General features: G+C 42.3%; 1 protein-coding gene across 6 annotated transcripts in view; it reads left to right on the forward strand.

The window, feature by feature from the left end:
• LOC145358519 (disco-interacting protein 2 homolog C) overlaps window positions 1-22,015 on the forward strand; it is a 571,331-nt gene that overhangs the window by 329,752 nt on the left and 219,564 nt on the right. For all 6 annotated transcript variants that reach the window (XM_080212647.1, XM_080212672.1, XM_080212655.1 and 3 more), the window contains 3 exons: window positions 4,780-4,890; window positions 7,478-7,603; window positions 16,768-16,980. In XM_080212647.1, coding sequence (XP_080068773.1) covers window positions 4,780-4,890; window positions 7,478-7,603; window positions 16,768-16,980 — 450 coding nt within the window. The remainder of the gene's footprint in view (window positions 1-4,779; window positions 4,891-7,477; window positions 7,604-16,767; window positions 16,981-22,015) is intronic.

Below are 22,015 nucleotides of genomic sequence, written 5' to 3' on the forward strand. Positions count from 1 at the left end.
GTGCTGGTTAGTTGGATTACTGGATGCTAAATTCTCCCTCAGTTTCAGGGGGCTAGCTAGGGTAAGTGCATGGGGTAAAAGCAAATTACTGTGGATGTTGGAATCTGAAACCAAGAGAAAAATGCTGGAAAATTGTAGACTAACGTAGACTGGGTGATCGCTTTGCTGAGCACCTACGGCCTGTGTGCACTCAGGACCCTGATCTCCTGTTGCTTGCCATTTTAACACACAATCACATGTCTGTACCTTTAAGATTGATCACCTGTAAAGACTCGCATTCCAACCATTATTTTGTAAGTTGAGTTTGTGTCTTTATATGCCCTGTTTGAGAACTGCAGTCCCACTCGCCTGATGACTTGCTCCGAAAGCAAGTGGTTTTTGCTACCAGATAAATCTGTTGGATTTTAACCTGGTGTTGTGAGACTTCTTACTGCTACAATGTTGCAGTGAAGCTCAACACAGACTGGAAGGACAGCATCTCACCTTCTGGGTAGGCACATTCAGCCTCAACACTGAATTCAACAACTTCAGATGAATAGCTGTACCCCAACTTGACCCCTTTGTTTTAATTTAATTTAATTTTTAACTGTCCTCTACCTTTTATTTCTTTATTGCCTTTCTTTATTTTTCTCCCCCTTCGATTCTCCTTTCCCCTTTTTCTCAATTTTACCTCTCTCCCACCCTTCCTCTCCACGCTCCACCACCCCCCCCCCCCCCACCTCCTCCCACATCTTCATCTGTCACAGTTAACTGTCTAATTTCAGCTTCTCTGCTGTTTGACTGTTCACACCTTCTATCCTCTTCATGGACTGCCATTAGCAGCCTTTCCCCTTGTTTCTGTGCCTATTATAACTCAGCTTTCATTCCCTCACCCTGCAGTATAAATATCTCCCACTTTCTATGCCTTTTAGGTTTGACAAAGGGTCATTTGGCCTCGAAACGTCAGCTCTTTTCTCTCTTTATAGAAGCTTCCACACCTGCTGAGATTTTCTCTTTTGGTTAAATGCATGGGGTTATGGGGTTAGGGTCTGGGTGGGATTGTGGTCACTGCAGGCTTAATGGGCCAAATGGCCTCCTGCACTGTAGAATTCTGTGAGGGCTGTGCAGAAAGGAGCTGGGGGAAGGGCAAACGTGGGGACAAAATGGGAAAGAGGGCTGTGTAAAGAGGGAGAGGGCAGAGTGAGGGCTCAAGATGGCAGGCAGAGGGGCTTGGAGATCGATAAGGAAGGCAGACATTTGGAAGGGAGGGTGGGGTGGGGTTGACAGTGAGGACTAAGGGTTGAGAGAATGCACCATTTTACAAGCCTAATAAAGAATTACATACATCCTTTGATAACAAGTTGCACTGAGTTTGACATAACATGAATGTAAATCTCCAAAGGGGACACTAAATATGAAGAAGACTGATCCTTGGGATGGGAAGATTGAAAAGATCCAAATCAAAATGCTTTCATCTGAGCATAAAGTTCAGATACCCATGGAATGGTTTTCAAACTGTGTGATTTATTTACAGTGATAGAGCACCCGTGAACCTGAGGTGACATCAAAACGTTTTAACTTTTCTAACCCTACAACGATGTCTTGGTGCAGCTCCAACATCTGCAGCAGGGGTGGAGGGAGCATGCTGACTGCGCATTCCTGATGTTTGTGATGACCTTGGCATACATTCTCTGGTGGCCTGAACCGTGGAATGGACCCGGCCTCATGAGGCTCCTATTCAGGGGCAAAAGCACCTTTAGTGGTGACCTGCTGCTGGAGTTGGTATGGACACAGAAAAAGGCTACTCGGAATGGCTGCACACCCTTGGAGTGTCCTGACTGGAGGCCACCAGGCTGTGCAGACTGATTCCTGCAGGAGATGGGGCACCTGGAGGGAGGTCAAGATGCCTGGTCCTCATGTGACCTACATCCTGATGGTGGCCACCAGAGTGGTCATTGAGTGCAGGGTTGAGTGCAAATTTGGCAGGACCTGGTGGACCAAGGTCTCGCTGGTGGTTTCCAACCTTCCCATGGTGACCTTGAGGTGATAACATGTTACAGCCATGATAGCAGACAGAACATGGACAGCCCCGACCATCATGTGCTCTAGTTTGTTGAGAGCCTGCTGAAATGCTGCCTGATGTTTTGCTGCTTGTCTTTGCCTCTGTATCAGTGAGCCAATTTGCAGCTCATCATCTTCCTTGGGAGTGTGTGGCAGGTCACCAGTGCCCTCCAAATGCTGGACCTGGGTTGTCCCTGCCTCTGACTGCTGAGAGAATGTGCATGAGGTGTTCTGTCACGACAAGTCCAACCTTGAACTACTCTCCACTGAGGTATGTGTCTCTGTGGAGGTGGAGGGTGTAGGTGAATGTCGTGATGGTTCCTCCTGACCCCTTTGTCCCCAGACATGCTCTAGGGGCTCAGGGAGCTGCTGGGCTGGATGGTTGACTAGAGTCTGCTGGAACGTGAAACTTACCAAAGGACAGTTTCAGTGGATGAGCTAAAGCTGATTCAGAGCTCATCGCGCTCAGAGTGAGTTGCAGGATTTGGACAAGTTGGTCCGAAGGTCCTGTTTCCATGCTGTGAACCTCTATGACCTGCCCATGTCACCCTTTTGTTTTAACCACTAAGCTAGTCCCAGTTGCCCACATTTGGCCGATATCCCTCTACACCCATCTTACCCATGTAACTATCTAAATGGTTTTTAAAATACAAAATTGTACCTGCCTTTACTATTACCTCTGGCAGCTTGTTCCAGACACCACCACCTGTGTGAAAAAATTGCCTCTCTGGGCCATTTTGAATCTCTCCCCTCTCATCTTAAATCTATGCCCTCTAGTTTTAGACTCCCCTACCTTTGGGAAAAGATATTGATTATCTAACTGAAATATGCCCCTCATTATTTTACAGACCTCTATATGATCACCCCTATGTCTCCTGTCCTCCAGGGAAAAGAGTCCCAGTCTATCCAATCTTTCCTTATAACTCAAATCATCAAGTCCTGGTAGCATCCTAGTAAATCTTTTCTGCACTCTTTGATTTAATAATATCCTTTCTATAATATGGTGACTAGAATTGCATAGTATTCCAAGTGTGGCTGTACCAATGTCTTGTACAACTTCTACAAGATGTCCCAACTCCTACATTCAGTGTTCTGACCAATAAAACCAAGCTTGCTGAATGCCTTCTTCACCACTCTGTCCAACTGTGACTCCACTTTCAAGGAGCTATGAACCTGTACCCCTAGATTTTTGCATTTCACCCAATCTCTGCTCCATTCCCTCTGATCACATCTCATTCCTTGCCCTTTGTGATGGGGCTGAGGTCTATACGTGATTCTTGGGAGAGGCCAAGCTCTGTGTCGCCACAGGAATGATCCTTCTCCATGCCAGCGAGCTGTGCTGCAGCCTCCTCGTGCTCCTTGAGGACAATGATCTTTGTCATCCCTCCCCCAATCTGGGCTCATTCTCGCTTGTTGTGCGTGAGTGTGGCCAGTACGGGGACAAAGGCATGAGATGTGAAGAGAAGGGATGGAGCAAAGATTGGATGAAATGCATGTACCCTGTGTGTGGTATGCCCTACCGAGAAAGGACTGAGAATGGAGTGTGAGCAACAAGATAAATAGGATGATGGTGTTGTGAAAGCCACATCGAGAGAGTATGTATTGATATGTGTCCCTCATGACTGACTGATGAAATCCTTGAAGAGAGTACTTGTTTGAGTACACGATGCAATGCTGAGAGTTTGATTGTGGACAGAGCTGAGTGAGGACTGACCCTGGCAGAGTGGACACGATCATTCATCCTCTTTCTGCACTGGATGGCACTATGGGTCAGTGATAGCCATGCTGACCTCGTCGGAATGACTTCCCAGACTGGAGGTGTGATTCTGGTTTCCCTCTTTGAGCTGTCCCTGGGATGGAGCACATTCCTGTGAGCCTGGACTCTTTGAATAAGGGCCAGGGCAGTGAAAGCAGGTTCTACCTCTTGAGGTCACTCACCTTTTTTTTTCTGGCTTTCTGACGTTTTGGAGGGTCTCCAGAAGACAGGTACGAGTGTTGAACTAGTGTTTGAATAATGCACTGTGGACCTTTCAACCCATCAGCTGACCTTGGGTGGATGAATCTGCTGCCAGCCAACAAGGAGAGTCAGAGGGCAACTTGCCTGTGCACAATTTGTGAGTTTCTAAGCACAGTATCTGGTCCTGGATGCTGCCATTCTGGTCAGCGGGGAAGGTGCGGCTAGAGCCGCCACCCACCACCACACTTAGTCTCAGATTGGAGAATTCTGCTCACAGGTCCTGCTAAGTTAAGAAAAAGGAGTAGAGAAATAGGTTTGAAATTAAAACGAGACCAGCAGGCAGCGTTGGTGCTGGTGAAGCAACAACATAAATCTTTGATTCAGTCTGCCAATTGTCAGACTTAATGATTTAATGACTTAATGATTCTTTAATTAACACCATTTACAGTTTTATACCAATATTGAACATTGTTGATGCAATATAGTTAAAAAGATTGCAGACAAAGTAGATAAGCTGATAAACTAAAGTGAAAGCTACCAGCTTAACACTTCCCATATATAATGTAGATTGACAAGAAGCATGCAAATTTATATCAAACTGGTCTCTTCGAAGAGCAATTAATTTTTATCAAAAATAACAACTGATGTGCCGTATCATCTTTAAATGTAGAAATAGTACTTCCTCACAGAAGTTGATGCGAAACAGAATCATTGTCCTGCTAAAATTCATTAACATTTTGAAGTGTGTTATAGTGAACATTGTTTTTCCACCTTTGACACAGGAGTGGAATCTTCACTGCCACAAGAGCGTCGAACGCCAGTCACACCATCGTCCTCCTCTAGATACCATCGTCGCCGGTCGTCAGGGTCACGAGATGAACGTTACAGATCAGGTATGGCAGTCGTTCAATTTTCGCTCTTCCTATAGGCGTGGCGAACTTTGCATTTAAATGTGAATAATGTTTTTACAGATATAGAACCAACCAAATCTATCATAACTCCTTTCTGCTATTGCGATGTTGCTATGCCTGTAGAAATTATTCTCCTCTCCACCTCGCTCAGTTGGTCCACACTCCCTCCTCCAAAAACATTGATGTTTGTTGCAGTGTGCATCGGTGTTGGGACAGTAACTCTGAGTATTTTTAACTCTGGTGTTGTTAACAGCTGTGATGTGTCTCTTGTGGTTCTTGTTGGACAAAGGGTTCAGTTCAAGCTGAAGAAAGTTCTGACAATCAAGATAATAATCAGGACTCTGTACCTGAACCATATGCATGACAAATTACGTAGATTGAAATGCATTTTATGATGAGCCACCTGTTATTTGATTAACAATGTGCCACCTTGCAATTTGGATACAGCACTGAGTTTCTGGTGGTGTCTCCTCTTCCATATTCCCAAACCTGCCTACACCACACCCCGGAACTAATCGCCTATAAGACGATCAGATATGGGAGCAGAATTACGCCATTTGGCCCATTGAATCTGCTCCATCATTCAATCATGGCTGATAGGTTTTCAACCCATTCTCCCATTTTTTTCCCCTATAACCTTTGATCCCTTTAATATACCATGACCTTTTCACTCCACAATATAATTATCTGTCATGGTCTTGTCCCTGCACTTTTCTTCCTTGAGTGAAACAGTTGGGTGAGTGGATTGTAGTTCTCTTTTGTAGAATCATAGGATCTCGACAATGCAGAAGAGGCCATTCAGCTCACTGAGTTTGCACAACTTTCTGACAGAGTATCCCACCCTGGCCCTCCCCTTTCCACACTATCCCCGTAACCCCACAGGTTTCCCATGGCTAATCCATCTAACTGTCATGGCTTGGGACATGAAGGGGTAATTTAGCATGGCTAGTCCACATAACCGACACATCTTTGGAGCATGGGAGGAAATCGAAGCACTTGGAGGAAACACACACAGACATGGGGACAACATGTAAACTCCACACAGACAGTCACCCGAGGCTGGAATTGAACCTGAGTCCCTGGTGTTGTGAAGCAGCAGTGCTAGCCACCGTGCCGCCCTAGGCTAATTCTCCCATCTGAAGGGAGACGATGGGTGATAAAATATAGCCATTGTTTATTATTTGTTTACTTAATAACATCAGTAATATTCCCCTCAGCTGTTAATAAATATCATTGTCCATTAATAATGGTTTGATAGAAATTTCAGAACTGAGGTTAGCTTTTTATAATTAGCTTTCTGATGTAGAAACCATTTTATAATTGCATTGTTGCACTGATTAGTGCTCTAAACAAACTGCTTTAATGTTAAATAAATTAAATTTTCTTTCTTTCAGTTCCATGAAATAGGAAAATATTCTAATGATTAATTCTTCAAGAACTTCAATTCAAATGTAAATGGTCCCAACCCCCATAGTTTCTGGTGTCTTTGGTGGTGGTGGGTTGGGGGAGGGTCATCAGAGACCACGGAGGTGGGGTGGCCTTGGAGGGAGTGCAGAGGAGGTTCACTAGGCTGATACCGGAGTTGAGGGAGTTGAACTATGAAGAGAGGCTGAATAGACTGGGCTTATACTTGTTGAGGATGAGGGGGGATCTTATAGAGACGTATAAGATGATGAAGGGGATGGATAGGGTAGAGGTAGAGAGATTCTTCCCACTCAGGAGGGACAGCAGGACTAGAGGGCACAGCCTCAAGATAAGGTGGGGGGGGGCGCAGTTTAGAACTGAGTTGAGGAGGGACTTCTTCACTCAAAGGGTGGTGAATCTCTGGAATTCTCTGCCCGTTGAAGTGGTGGAAGCTACCTCGCTAAATATATTTAAGACACGGGTAGATAGGTTATTGGTAGGCTAGGGGATTAAGGGTTATGGGGAGAAAGCGGGAAAGTGGATCTGAGCCACTTCAGATCAGCCATGATCTTATTGAATGGCGGGGCAGGCCTGAGGGGCGAGATGGCCTGCTCCTGCTCCTATTTCTTATGTTTCTTATGGTCAGAGGCCTCAACAGGAGTGGGGAGGTGGATGAGTGAGGCCACCCTGTTTGGAGGGGGATGGTCAGGAGCCCAGAAATTGTTTAAAAATAGCTGTATGTTCTACAGTGCTTGCAACCTTCTGTTACAGCTTGCTGCGTTATTAATAAATGTCATTGGTCTAGTAAAACAGAGAATTAATAATTAAGGTTAATGAGAGAAAGGAAGTATTAATGCACTTCACCTTTCTACTTGTGTCAGCAGGACTTCTGAATCTTGTTGGAAAAAAAATAAAGTGTTAAATTATTCCCTGTATTGCAACGATTTTTGAACACCAGCAGGATTTGCCTGTATGAAGACACTCCTTGAATAAATGATCAGGATCTGTTGTATAAGTAACCATTAATAATTTATTAGCAAGATGTATGTCCTTAGCAATGTATTTCTCGTGGGGTTCCTTTGCGACGTGGATTCAAAAGTGAATGTTGATTTAAGTTTAAATTTCTGAAATAGTGTTTAATATTTGCACTCTTCTACTTTTTCAGATGTACATACAGAGGCAGTCCAGGCTGCTCTCGCCAAACACAAAGAGAGAAAGATGGCAGTCCCTATGCCATCTAAACGACGCTCTCTGGTGGTGCAAACGTCAATGGATGCCTATACACCGCCAGGTAAATTGAAACAGTTCCATTCCCTTGAATTGTAACCATGTGTTGAATTACTTATGCTGTGCCTTCATATAGCAAATTGTACGCGGTATATAGTTCACTAAAAGTAAAGTAAGTTTTTAGATTATAAGGCAACTAAGCACGTTTTTAGTTCTGCTGTTACGACAATTGCCAGGGCTTTTTGAGATGTGGATGGTTCTTGGTGTTTTTAGTTTCAGAGAATTCTGTGTATTTCAAATGAGGATAATCAATCAAATCTTGAAAACATCGTGGTGTGCTATTTTGTTTTACACTGCATTGTCTTGCGTAAGTTGTGTACAATGAAAGACAGCTGATTGTATAGGGAATCTCTTTGACTGCAGCACTTGCAAAATTAATTTGGATTAAATTAAAATTAAAAATAGATATCTCAGGTAGTGACAGCTTCCCTCGGAATTCTTGCATGTTATTCGATAACGAAGGAAAGTAAAAGAGTTGAAATTATTTATCGTGGAAATTTTCCCAAGCTTCTAAAATCTTTTTCCACCAACCTACCCATCTCACCGTGTACAAAAAAACCAAGGTGTATTGCTTTATTCAGTTAGGGATTATTTTCTTTTGTTGAAAATCTATTTCCTCCCCCATTGTTATACTTTTCTCTCCCCTGCCCCAATCCTCCTTTATAGCACACCATATTTGACTCGAGACCTGTTTTGTAAATAGCTGGGTTGATTTACTCTCTGAATTGTTTTCATTCTCCCCATTTGGCAGACCATAGATCTTGTCTCTAAGGCCTGGAGATAGCTTGGCATTGTTTAGGAGTCAATCGTGTGAATGACGGAGAATGTGAACTTGCATCCTTTTGTTTTATGGCAGACTGCATCTATTATTACAACAGGCAAACCTTTTTCAATTTTCTGCTGCTGCTATTTTTCTGATGTATTCGCATTTTGCTGCAATTGTATGGGGTGTTGGTGAGGCCATTCCTGGAGTATTATGTGCAGTTTTGGTGTCTTTTTCTAAGAAAGGATGCCCTTGCTATAGAGGGGGTACAGGTTTATTAGGCTGATTCACCAGGGTGATGAATGTGTAGAGTTCACTATCACAGAATGTAGTTGAGGCCAAAACATGGTCTGATTTCAGGAAGAAATTACATATATTTCTTGGGGCTATAGGGATCAAGGGAAATGGGAGGAGGGAAGATCAGGATAGTTAATTCCATCATCAGCCATAATCAAAATGAATTGTGGAGCAGGCATGAAGGGCTGAATGGTCAACTCCTGCTTCTAGTTTCTATGTTAGTGCCACATTATGAAGTACATGAAGATTCATTTGGAGATGTAAGAAGAAAGAAGTTTTCTTTGCATTAGTCTAGGCTAGTTTTAAACTCGATACAATAAATGTGTCATCCATTCCCTGTAAACGAGACTTGTAAATACAATTATTTCCAATCAGCTTAGTCATTTGTTCATTTATATTTCTTTTTAAAGCTGAAATAATTTGAAGGATTCAGTCAAAATAAAACTCATCATGTGAGCATATCAAAAAAAAAATCATTTTATTTATTTTATTGAAGATTAAGCTTTCAAATTTGTTGGACACTACGCACCTGAAATTTGATTATGTAAATCCTACCTAAGATCATCTATTGCTTCATCTGGTAAATCCAAATTGCAGTATAACAGTGGCAGAATTCTTTAAGAAGTGTGACTAATGGTTAATACTAATGGTTGGAAGAGGGAGAGGGAATTACCTGTAGCATTAACTGAGAGAAGTTCTATATTCTTATCCTCCCAAAGACAGATGCCTAAATCTTCTGGTCCCAGGTAGGATGGAGAATTTGATGGACAAGCAAAAGGTCCGTTGATATCGGAGGGGAATTTCCGGTCCCGGGGCAGGTGTAATTGGAAAATCCCACCCTGAGGCTCCAGATCATACTACCTTTCTTCAGTCAGTTGTTTACTGGCATCGGTAATGCTTCCCTTTTTTGGAGGTATTGTGACTGAGGCCTTCAAAATTGCTGCTATTGCCGCTTCCCCAATTCTAACCTCCCCGTTCTTCTCCAAAGTCCAAAATCCTTTGTCACCCAACTCTCCTGACATGCCATCTGAATCCCTTTAGTGGAGTTATATTCCAGCTCTCATCACCAAAACTATTTTTGTCTCAGTTAACGATGGAATTCTCAGTGACTATAAAAATAGTACATTATCCGTCCCCGCATTCCTTGGCATCACCATCTCTGTTAAGATAGTTAATCATTTCCTTCTCTTCCGCCTTCGTTTGGTTCTATTTATACTTGCCCTAAGCTGACTTGATTTCTCCTTAGCAGTAGAATAGTTTATTCTGTATTTAATTTTGGTTGTTAAAAATCAGAATTTAATCCAATGTAGTCAAGGTGATTCTGAAGATATGGAAGTTGCTATGTAAATCCTGTCTTTCTAAGCATATCAATATGCATCCATAAACACATTTTGAAATATATCTGTGTCACACTTCAAGAATTATGCACTACACTTTGAAAACAATATAATTAAGAGAAACTAGAAAATTAATAATACTTTTTTTTCTTCAGACGGTACAATTCTACCAGGGGATTTGCCAACCTACAGAGTAATGATTAACCTTTTATTGACCTCAGGATCTGTCACAAAGAATTGGGGTCATATTTTCCCCTTAGCGACGGGAACCACAAATTGAGGCATTTCCCCAAGTTACGTTTCCGATTTCAAAAAGACCATTCATAGGGAATATTCATCAGAGGTAGCTGGAGTTTGCTGAAATAGTCCCCAAGGCAGGCAGATGCCGAGGCAGGCATGTTCGGGTCTCTGAGACAAAAGTCCGGTCCTATTCACAGGTATTAGGCTTTCTTACTCTTCACCCCCAAATCCCTTCCATGCTCCATGTCCCCTTCATGCCCCATTCACCCCCTGTACACTCTCCATATCCTCCATGCCCGTCCATACCAAAAGCCGCTACATGCACCCATGGCGCTTTGATACTCCCTCCATTAGCCGTATGGATATCCATTCCTCCAGGAGCCATTAGAACCAGTGAGCTATGTAATAACACTAACAAGTCTTTGAAATGCTCGTGCAGCTATCAAAATAAGCAAACAGACAATCAACATACTCTTGAAGAAATGTCACCTCTTATAAGCTCATAAAACTGCCAAGCAAATACATTGGAAGTCATATTCCAATTGAAAAAGGTTTTAACCTACTTAACATCTCCAAACCTTGCCCAAATGAACAAACAAACATTGAGAAACCACTTCAAAGACAATCTCATAAAACTTTCAATGAAACAAATATATTGATGCCCTTTGCAGCTACGTAAACATTCCTCTCAGGGCTGAATTCATTAGGGGGACTTAGAGCTCAACCAGGCATTCATAATGAGACCATCTGACAAAACAGATTTTGGGACATCCACTCAAAAATAAGATGGTAGTTGCAAACCACTTGTATTTCAGTCAGGCCTTTGTTTGAGTTCCACTGGCAGGGCAGAAATTGAAAATAAAGAAGTTGGAATCATTAGAAATGTCTTGCATTGAATAAATAATTGGCTGCCAGAAACATGGAATGTACTGTACAGGGATTGCCAACAGTCTGGGAGAATGTTACCAGTCAGGCTCCAGATCTATAAATAATCTGGAACTAAGAATCATGAGCACCGTGGCTAAACTGCCGATGATATAGTGCTAATGCAGATGCAGAATGCACAGCTGAACAAACTGCAGGAGGGTTTGAGTAAATTTGAGACAAATAAATGGCAGACACTTGACCAGAAACTTAACTTTCTACATAAACACAGTGGTGACAGGAGCAGGTCAGAGACGAGGAATACTGCGGTGAGTAACTCACCCCCTGACTTCCCTAAACCTGTCCATTATCTAAAAGGCACAAGTCAGGAGTGTGATGGAATACTCCCCACTTGCCTAGAGGGTGGAGCTCCAATAGCACTCAAGAAGCCTGACACCATCCAGGACAAAATAGCCAGCTTGATTGGCGTCACATTCACAAACATCTACTCCCACCACCACCGACACTCAGTAGCAACAATGTATACTATCTACAAGATGCACTGCAGTAGTTTACAAAGATCCTTAGACAGCACCTTCCAAATCCACAACTGCTTTTATTTAGAAGGACAAAGGCAGCAGATACATGGGAACACCACCATCTGCAAGTTCCTCTCCAAGTCACTCACCATCCTAACTTAGAAATATATTGCTGTTCCTTCACAGTTGCTGGGTCAAAATCCTGGAATTTCCTCCCTAATGGCATTGATGGTCAAGACAGTAAAAAGTCTGACAACACCAGGTTTTAGTCCAACCTATTTATTTGATAATATACTCACTAGCTTTCGGGGTTACCCCCTTCGTCAGGTGAATGGAGAGTTCCATTCACTCTCCATTCACCTGACGAAGGGGGTAACCCCGAAAGCTAGTGAGTATATTATCAAATAAATAGGTTGGACTAAAACCTGGTGTTGTCAGACTTTTTACTGTGTTTACGCCAGTCCAACGCCGGCATACCCACATCATTGATGGTCAACCCATAGCATGTGAACTGCAATGTTTCAAGAAGGCAGCACACCACCTCCTTTTCAAGGGCAACTAGGGATGGACAATAAATGCTGGTGGACCAGCAACGCCCATGTCCCATGAATGAAATTAAAAAAAACAAAATTTAATGGACCTGTTCTCATGGGAAGGAATAGGAGAGGCATTACGATCACTGTTTTTAGAATTCAAAATAATCTAGATCATGACACATTATTTTGCCTAGTCCAGAACAGGAGAACCAGAGGATGTAGTCTGCCCTTGAAGGGAAGTAAATTCAAAACTAATCTGTCAGCATAATATTATCGTGAACAAATGGTCAATCTATGGGACAGACTCCCTTGGGAACTGATGGAAGCAATTAGTATTGATTCATTCAAATGCAAATTAGATAGCTCAGTTTCAAAAAGTAACACCTTAGGATATAATATATGAGCAATTTGAGACATGACATATGGTAAGTGTAACATGTTTGGGAAGAACAGGTGACTTTGGGCATATGGGTTCCAAAGCGCTCCCCTACTGCGGTTTTTCTCACATCATTTATGGTTCTGTTCTTGATAGTGAGAGATTTTGCTTTCGAGTAAATAGAGATTGCTACAACTAATCTGAAGCTTCAATGACACAGTAACATGTAACTATCAGTAATGGCAGACTGTCGACTGGATGAGCTGTGGTCTATCATCCAGCAATTCTTAGATTCCTAAAGGGACTTTGCAGTGAAAAGTAACTGCATTACAGTGGCAGAACAGTATTGCACACCTTATGTTGTAATATTTTGGTTCTTCTAGTATATCCTGTGATTAACTGTGAGGCAACGTCATGGAAGATCCCTGTGAGGCTGAATAAACTAGAGCTGTTTTAGCTGAGGCTGAGGGGATACATGCTAAGTCTGCAAAATGATGAGAGGCATAGATAGGGTTGACGGTCAGAATCTTTTGCCCAGAGTTGAAATGTCTAATACTCGGTGGCATGCACTTAAGGCAAGAGTTCCAAGGAGATGTGAGGGGCAACTTTTTTTTCCACACAGAGTGGTGAGCGTCTGGAATGTGCTGCCAGGGGTAGTGGTGCAGGCAGATACGATATGGGGGCTTAAGGGGCTTTTAGATAAGCACCTGAATATGCAAGGAATAAAAGGATATGGATTAAAGGAAGGCAGATGGAATTAATTTAATTGGCGTCATGCTTGGTGCAACATCATGGGCTGAAGGGCCTGTTCCTGCATTGTGCTGTTCTATATTCTATGTAATTAAATATCGAAGTTCTGAGCATCCATCATATTGGCAGAAGTGTAAAAAAAACAAAGCCAATTATTTCACGCTGAGGCCAATTACACATTATTAGCTGTTAGAATTGAAGTTTGCAGATTAGCCTGGAGCTAGAAAGTTAGAGCAGTTAGAATTTGTAGCCTTAAAGGCATGTTTAAACACAACTCAATCTTAGCATTGTGTAATACTCATCTCAGTCATTAATAAAAGGCATGACATCCAACTTGCAGCGAGTAGCACCAAATATGATCTGCAACATCATTGTCTTCAATTGCCAATTTTCACATCCTGGTGATGGCTTGAAATTTATTGCAGTTGATTTTATACATTAGACTGCTATACTTACCAATATGCCAGTGGCACATTCGCTCCACAAATTTGCTAGAAGTGCATTTGGAAAACGTCACAATAAGCAATGCAATTGATTGGGAGTGGTATGGCCAATGCCTGATACATAGTGAAGTTAGCCAGGTGCAAGCCAGCACAGATCAACAGTTTAATTTTCAGAATTGGTTCTGTAAAGTAAATATGGATTAAGAGTTCCATCATGCTAAGAAGCAATTTTCTACTACGACATCAGACAGAGGTTTGATTAAATGGAGAGTGTAAACATGACTCACAGAAGGAGTAACAGACAGATGATATTCTGTGTTTCCAATGAGGCCCAAATTGTTTTTGGGATTAGAAATCTCATGGCACTGTTCAACAAAGAGCAGCAAGTCCTCCTTGTATCCTTGTCTCCCTCAACTAACATTATCACATACAGGTTATCCAGTGATTTACCTAATTACTGTTTTTAATGACTTAGCTATGTGTAATTTGGCTGTTTAATTTTGCCTGCATTAAATCAGTGACTAGATTCTACAAGAAATTTATTGGCTATGAAGCATTTTGGGACATCCTAGCGTGTGAAACATATGATAGAAATACAAAGTGACTAAGAGTCAAGACAGGGGAACAGCCATTTTGGACAGGGGTGAGGAGAAATTTCTTTGTTTAGCAGCTTGAATTTTTTTTATGCCGCAGGGAGTTTGGGACGCTGATACATTGACAATATTAAAGGCTGAGATGGATAGATTTTGTGACCTAAGGGAATAAAAGGATGTGGGGATAGAGTATGGAGCAGAGCTGAGGTTTAAGATCAGCCATGATCTCATTAAATGATGGAGGAGGTATGAAAGGTCATTTCTTACACTCTTACTAATCTTACCTCTTTGGAAATTGAAGCACATATGAAAATCTTCTCAATTCTTCATAAAATTACGTAACTTATCATTTTGTTGTATTGCCCATGATTTTATTTATGTTCTGTTGTCCTGTAAGGATTCACCTTTGCAATACCATCAATAAGAATGACAGTGACGTGCGATTTGTTTTGCAGTAGCTTATTAATTATACAGTACCTTTTATAACTTTTGTATGGAACCAGCATCTGGATTTAAATTGGAAGTTTCACAGTGACAGCCTTTATACAGCTCTTCTATCCATGCATCAAGTTCCAATTTAAAATTTAAAACTTTCTGAATTCTATCACATGAATGTTGATAACTCAGCCAAAATAGTATGTGCGGAAGACAATTTCTATCCCAGTTGTAATTTTGTGCTGTAATTATGGATCATAAGCAGCATCTTGTGGCTCCTTGTATAAAGATGAAATACCACACGTTGGAATCTGAAAACCAGAAATTGCTGGAAAATCTCAGCAGGTCTGACAGTATCTCTGGAGTGAGAACAGAGCTAACGTTTTGAGTCAGGGGAACCCTTTGTCAGAGCCTAGTAGCTCCTTATTCTGTATCACTTCAGTTTTGTTGCACGTGTGGAATAAATAGGCCACAAAGTTGGTCGGAGAACAAAAGTAAAGAATTTCTGAATTGCAGTGGCAGAATGCAAGTGAGAATGATTGCAAATGTGAAGGCCAGTTGGGGAGGAGAGTCTGTGAATACATTGTCCCTGGACCATCTGTGATTATGTTACAAAAAAAGACCACGCTGCCTTTCATTTTCTTTCTTAATCCAGTGTGTCCAGCATATCTTTTCAGTGGAAATGCCAATTCTCTGAATGAACAATCAATTTAAGTGGAAAGATTTGAAGATTTAACTGGTCAAGCATATTCTGTCCTTTGCGGACTGGAGCTGCATTTCTGCGTCTAATTCAATCACTCAGCAGTGCATTTTACTTCTGGAGGAGCAGCCTTGCATGCAGAAAATCATGGTATTATGATTGTAGAGCAAGTGTCAAACTTAATCTCCAATATTACTCTGACTATTCTGATGGCATTGGCAAATTGCCTGAAGCAGAAGAGTCTCTCACCATTGGTATGACCAGGTGAACCAGTTTCTACACACGTCAAATTTGGAAATGACTGACTGCGTGACATATTGCTTGGCCGCGGTGTTTAGACTAAACTCAAGAATTTTTCAGCCAACTGTTCAATTCTGTTCTTTTCTTTTAATTCATTCATGGGACATGGGTGTTGCTGGCTGGCCAGCACTTATTGCCCATTCCTAATTGTTGAGAGTCAACAACATTGCTGTGGCTCTGGAGTATTGTTGGCCAGCCCAGGTAAGAACAACAAATTCCCTTCCCTAAGTAAGTAGTTTCACAACATCAGGTTAAAGTCCAACAGGTTTATTTGGTAGCATGAGCTTTCGGAGCACCGCTCCTTCATCAGGTGAAGGACATCAGTCCTCCCCTAAAGGACGTTGGTGAATGAGATGGGTTTTTCTGACAATTGACAATGGTTTCATGGTCATTGGTAGATTCTTAATTCCAGATTTTTAAAAATTGAATTCAAATTCCACCATCTGCTGTTGGTGGGATATGAACTTGGGTCCCCAGAACATTAGCTAAGTTTCTGGATTAATAGACTAGTGATATTACCACTCAACCATTGCCTCCCCTATTACAACAGGACAGGATGGAAAAATAGTGGATTACCATATGGTCACGGTGTGATTATTTTAGTTTTCAGCAAAAAGCCAAGTGCAGATTTTCCACCCTGGGTTTTTGAAAGCTTGGTAACGAAAAAATATCGAGATTTCAAACTTTGCTTTGTTGTTACTGGAGCTAGGAAAAACACCACCTCCTTCATGCTAAAATTTAAATACTTGGGTAATTGACACAACTATTGAAAACTTGTTCAACATACTTCAGTGGCGTGTGAAAGAGAGTGTGTGCGTTTTTACAGTTGAAAAGATTTTTCAGTCCTCAGTCATGTTATGATGATTTTTATTTGCATTCACTGCCACGACAAGGAGCCCTCGAGGGGCAATGAGGGAAGTAAAAAAAAAGGCTCAAATGTTGACCCGTAAAAAGGAACTGCTGAACTTGACCTGTTGTCATTTTTCTTCCCCCAGATACCTCTTCTGGCTCAGAAGATGAAGGATCAGGGCAGGGTGACTCCCAAGGAACCCCTTCCTCCAGCCAAGGGAGTCTGAACATGGAACACTGGATAAGCCGAGCAATCCACGGCTCCACCACATCCTCCACCAACTCCTCCTCTTCCACACAGAGTGGTGGAAGTGGTGCTGCTAATGCACTGGCTGATGTCATGACACAAACGCACATTGGTTGGTACAATTTTCATGTTCATGCATGTTTATTTGTCATTGCAGTCTTTTACAGCAATGTTTACAGGTGCATCCCTTTTACTTTGGCTGCACTTTGGGTTTTGAGCGCTGAATTTCTATTGTACTTTTCCAAAAAGGCACAAATTCCACCACATGTAAGTGCTGCATATATTCTGGTGACCTTTGCAGTGTGGAAATGTATTATCTGGAAACACCAGTGCTCAGATAATTTTTTGAGCAAACCCAAACATCCCCTTAATGTCATCAACATCACTTCAGGGCAGTGCTTTGGGAGCAGACACATGGAAAATACAGTTTTTGAATAAGTAATGTTTCAGTGCTTTCTCAAGTTTTATCACTGTTTTATGTTTCAGGTAAATATTTATATCTATGGTTCACACACTTGTGGTTAGGCATTCCATAATTCTGAAATCCAACAATGACTTGTCCCAAGCACTTTGGACTGAAGAGTTTGCATTGTAATAAATATTTAATTTCAATATTTTTAATAAAAGGCTTGGGGAAACAAAGAGCAAAGTAGCTGTTTCTTTTGAATTACTGAAGCAAAGAAATGTTAAGTAAAGAATGAGGCCATTCAACCCATTATATCTGTACCAGCTCTCCACCACCTCTTTCCTGCTTTAAGATGCTCAATAAATCCTACCTCTTTAGCTTTAGCTTCTGGCCAAATATCCTGTTATTTCTTCTCCTGGTTCGGTGCCAATTTTGTCTCATTGTAATCATGTTTTCCCCATGTTAAAGGCTCAATATAGATGCAAGATGTAGTTTAAGTAGATGATGTTTATCCTTGAATACTGTGAGAGATGATGTATGAGACATTGAAATTATTGAGCCAGTCACTGGAGACTGGGGAGTTCCACGTAAATTGCAAATGGGCTGATATATTATTCCATTTGAAAATGCGGGAGGTTACCAGCAAAGATGACCACAGATCCATTAACCTTAATCTGAAATAATGGAGTCAGTTTATCAAGAAAAAGCTGAAGGATTATTTATATAGTATTAACTCAGTAAACCTCAGTCAACGTGGATTCAGAAGGGGATGGTTCTTACTTAACTAATTTCCATGACGTCTTTACAGAAGTAATGAGCCAAATGGATTATATGTAACTCTGAGTCAACAGCAAAAACTAATATTTATGTAGAACATGTAAGCGTACCTTAATGACTATTGTTCAGTGGCTCTGACATCCATGATTATGAAGTGCTTTGAAAAGTTAGGCATGGCATGAATCAATTCTGGCCTCCCGGACTGCCTGGATCCACTACGGTTCGCCCACCATCACAGCAGGCCCAAGGCAGATGCCATCTCCCTGCCCCTGCACTCAATCTTGGAACACTTAGATAACAGAGACACCTGTGTCAGACTTCTATTTATTGACTACAGCTCAGCCTTTAACACCATTTTTCCTACAAAACTCTTCTTCAAACTCCATGTGACTGGATCCTGAAGTTCCTAACCCACTGACCACAATCAATAAGAATAGGTAACAATACCTCCACAATGATCCTCAACACCGGTGACCCACAAGGCTGTGTCCTCAGCCTGTTACTATGCTCCTTATACACTTATGACTGTGTGGCCAAATTCATGTCTAACTTGATTTTAAAGTTTGCTGATGACACCACCGTACTGGATCAGATCTCAAACAATGATGAGACAGAGTACAGAAATGAGATAGAGAATCTGGTGAACTAGTGCAATGACAATCATCTCTCAATGTCAACAAAATGAAGGAGATAGTCATTGACTTCAGGGAGCATAGTGGAGGACATGTCCCTGCGTACATCAAAGGGAACAAAGTAGAAATGGTCTATAGCTTCATGTTTCTAGGTGCCCAGATCACCAACAACCTGTACTGGTCCCTCCATACTGACTCAATCATTAAGGAAGACCAACAACGCCTCTACTTTCTCAGAAGACTAAGGAAATTTGGCATGTTCACTACGACTCTCTTGAACTTTTACAGATGCACCATAGAAAGCATTCTTTCTGGTTGTGTCACAGCTTGGTGTGGCTCCTGCTCTGCCTAAAACCTCAAGAAACTGCAAAGGATCGTGAATGAAGCCCAATCCATCATGTAAACCAGCCTCCCATCCATTGACACTGTCTACACTTCCCGCTATCTTGGAAAAGCATCCAGCATAATTAAGGACTCCACGGACCCTGGACATATGCTCTGCCACCTTCATCCACCAGAAAAAGGATACAAAAGTCTGAGGTCATGTACCAAATGACTCAAGAAGAGCTGCTTCACTGCTGCAATCAGACTTTTGAATGGATCTACCTCACATTAAGTTGATCTTTCTCTGTACCCTAGTTCTGCATCCTCTCCTTTCTTTCTCTATGTATAACGTGCAAGAAACAATACTTCTCAAGTATATACTAATACATATGACAATAATAAATCAAAACATTTAATATAATAAAACATTGAGGTGTTACGCAGGAGTATTATGAAAAAAAAGTGACAGCAAGGCACATTAGATCTTATGCCAGTGGCAAAAAGCTTAATTAAAATGGTAAATTTTAAGGCATGTTTCAGAGGAATGTTTCAAAGGAGAGGTGGAGTGGTTTAGGGATGGAATTCCAGAACTTGGGGCAATTGAAGGCATGGCTGCTAATGTTGGAACAATTAAAATCCGATATGCTAACGAGAGCAGAATTGGAATAGAGAAGATACCTCAGAAGGCCATGATGCTCAAGAAGATTATAGAGATATGGAGGGACAACGTCATGCAGGGATTTGCAAACGAAGATTAGAATTTTAAAGTTTATAGTTTGTTTATTTGTCACAAGTAAGGCTTATATTACCATTGCAATGAAGTTACTGTGAAATTCCCCACGTTGGCACCTGTTCAGGTCAATGCACCTAACCAGCATGTCTTTCGGACTGTGGGAGGAAATTGGAGCACTTGGAGGAGACCCACGCAGACACGGGGGGAAAGTATAAACTCCACACAGATAGTGACCCAAGCCGGGAATTGGACCTGGTCCCTGGTGCTGTGAGGCAGCAATACTAACTGCTGTGCCACCCATTGCTTGATGGAGAGCCAGCGTCAGGGCATTCATCGCAGGGATGATGGATTAACAGGACTGACAGGGATGTAAGGTTTCCACTGACTTCAGGGTTACTGAGGGTAAGGCAATTATTCAACATGTTCAAGGTTCTTGCAGCATGTATCATTGTGAGCACAGACTGTAGGATGGATGAACAAACTGAGTGGTCCAGGGAGCCATTCAAGTGGGGGAGTAAAATGGAGTGCATCCGGAATAGGGGACTGTGTAGCTAGGGTGATATACATGATTCTCTGCAGCCTAAAGCATGAGTCCGAAAAACTGTATTGTCTGCCTCATTGCCAGGGTTAAGGGCATCTTCTAGCTGCTTGAGGAACTTGAATTGGGAGGGGAGTGTGTTGTGTTGGGGCTTCCTCGCTCGAGGATGGGCAGTGATTGTTTCGAGGATTCTGGGGAAGTTGCACGCTATTTGAGGCACCATTTCGCCACGCTTGCAGTTGCATGCATGTCCACGTGTGAGGCAGGGGCGGTGAAATGGGCTCCGTTCCTTAAAGAGAATGGGATTGGGGTGAGGATTGTGCCCACACCAGCAGTGAGCCATTGGTGAGAAGCGCTGCGAAAATGCGAGAGCTGAAAGGGTTAAAATTGTTGGTTTGATCAAGGTTTATTTTGCCACTCTTGGGCTGCTCAATTTATGCCAACCACCCCCCACCCCACCACCTCAGGAACAAAAACACATCTGCCGGATGCTAAGGAGGCTGGACTGTCTGGCCGCTGAGAGTCACAATAACTGTCACCAATGTGTGGCTGGAGTTAGCATTCATCTCTGATTGAACTGCCTGTCCAAGAGCCAATCAAACATCCAGGCGACGGAGTACCTGGCAGACTGCCCCCAGCTCTCAGTTCTCTGAATGGGGAGGACTCGTCTTTGTGAAAAACAAACAAAGTTTGCTTTTTGTCTTTTTTTTTAAAAGGCATTTTGGCTTTTTTAACTCTTTTCATGGGCATTTCAGGGAGCACTTCCAGGCTTCAGGAAAGGAAATTGTAGATTCCCAGAAGTGCAGAAGGAAGCCATTCGGCTCTTTGAATCTGCACCGACTATAATCCCTCTATCCCTGCAACCCTGTGTAATCCCCCTGCCACTAAGGGGCAATTTAGCATGGCCAGTCAACCCGATCTTTAGACTGTGGGAGTAAACTGGAACAGCCGGAGGAAATCCACACAGACACTGGGAGAACGTACAAACTCCACACCGGCAGTGACCTGAGGTTGGAATTGAACCTGGGTCCCTGCAGCTATGAGGCAGCAATGCTGACCCACTGTGTTGCCCTGTGGCAGATGTGTTTTTATTACCTGGGGTGGTGGGGGGGTATAGCTGAGCATTGAAATGATCAATGGCTCAGCCTCCGGGTCTTCTTTGGGGGGAAATTGCAATGTGATGAATGTTACATCGGTGATTTTTCAACCAGTGTGCAAGTGTTGGATGAGGGATACCTTTCATTTCGGCATAGCTGATTTTCTCAATCTAAGGTCCATTTGTTAACGGGAAGTTTGGCCTGAGGAGGGAGTGGAGAAAAACTGAATTGCCCAGCAATGACCGGCTTTTCACACTTTTTCTCATCCCTGGTGCCAACACAGTGAGAGCTCATTGACACTATAATAATCACACAGGCTCACAGAATAGTGGTGAGGCCTTTGTCTGCTTTGCAGTCAATATGTGTCTTGATGTGCAAAAGAACACCATGATGGATGATTGCACTAAAGGCAATTAAAGAAATTCTTCTAACCCTTGATGCTGTCTGATCACTACCTTCCACGGCCTTTGGCAAGGCACTGAGTTCTTTCATTATGTGTAGGCCCTCCTTATGTAAAGAACTTCACCTTCAAAAACACATTTTGACTTTGAAGCCTTCAGTCCAACCGTATAATCTGATACCTCATTGATGCTATCGAGCAGGAGTCAGATTCATTGGCACTTTGTTTCTGAAACCCGGG

This window comes from Carcharhinus amblyrhynchos, chromosome 2 (genome assembly GCF_965287045.1).
Source record: "Carcharhinus amblyrhynchos chromosome 2, sCarAmb.v2.hapA, whole genome shotgun sequence".
NCBI classification, from domain to species: Eukaryota; Metazoa; Chordata; class Chondrichthyes; order Carcharhiniformes; family Carcharhinidae; genus Carcharhinus; species Carcharhinus amblyrhynchos.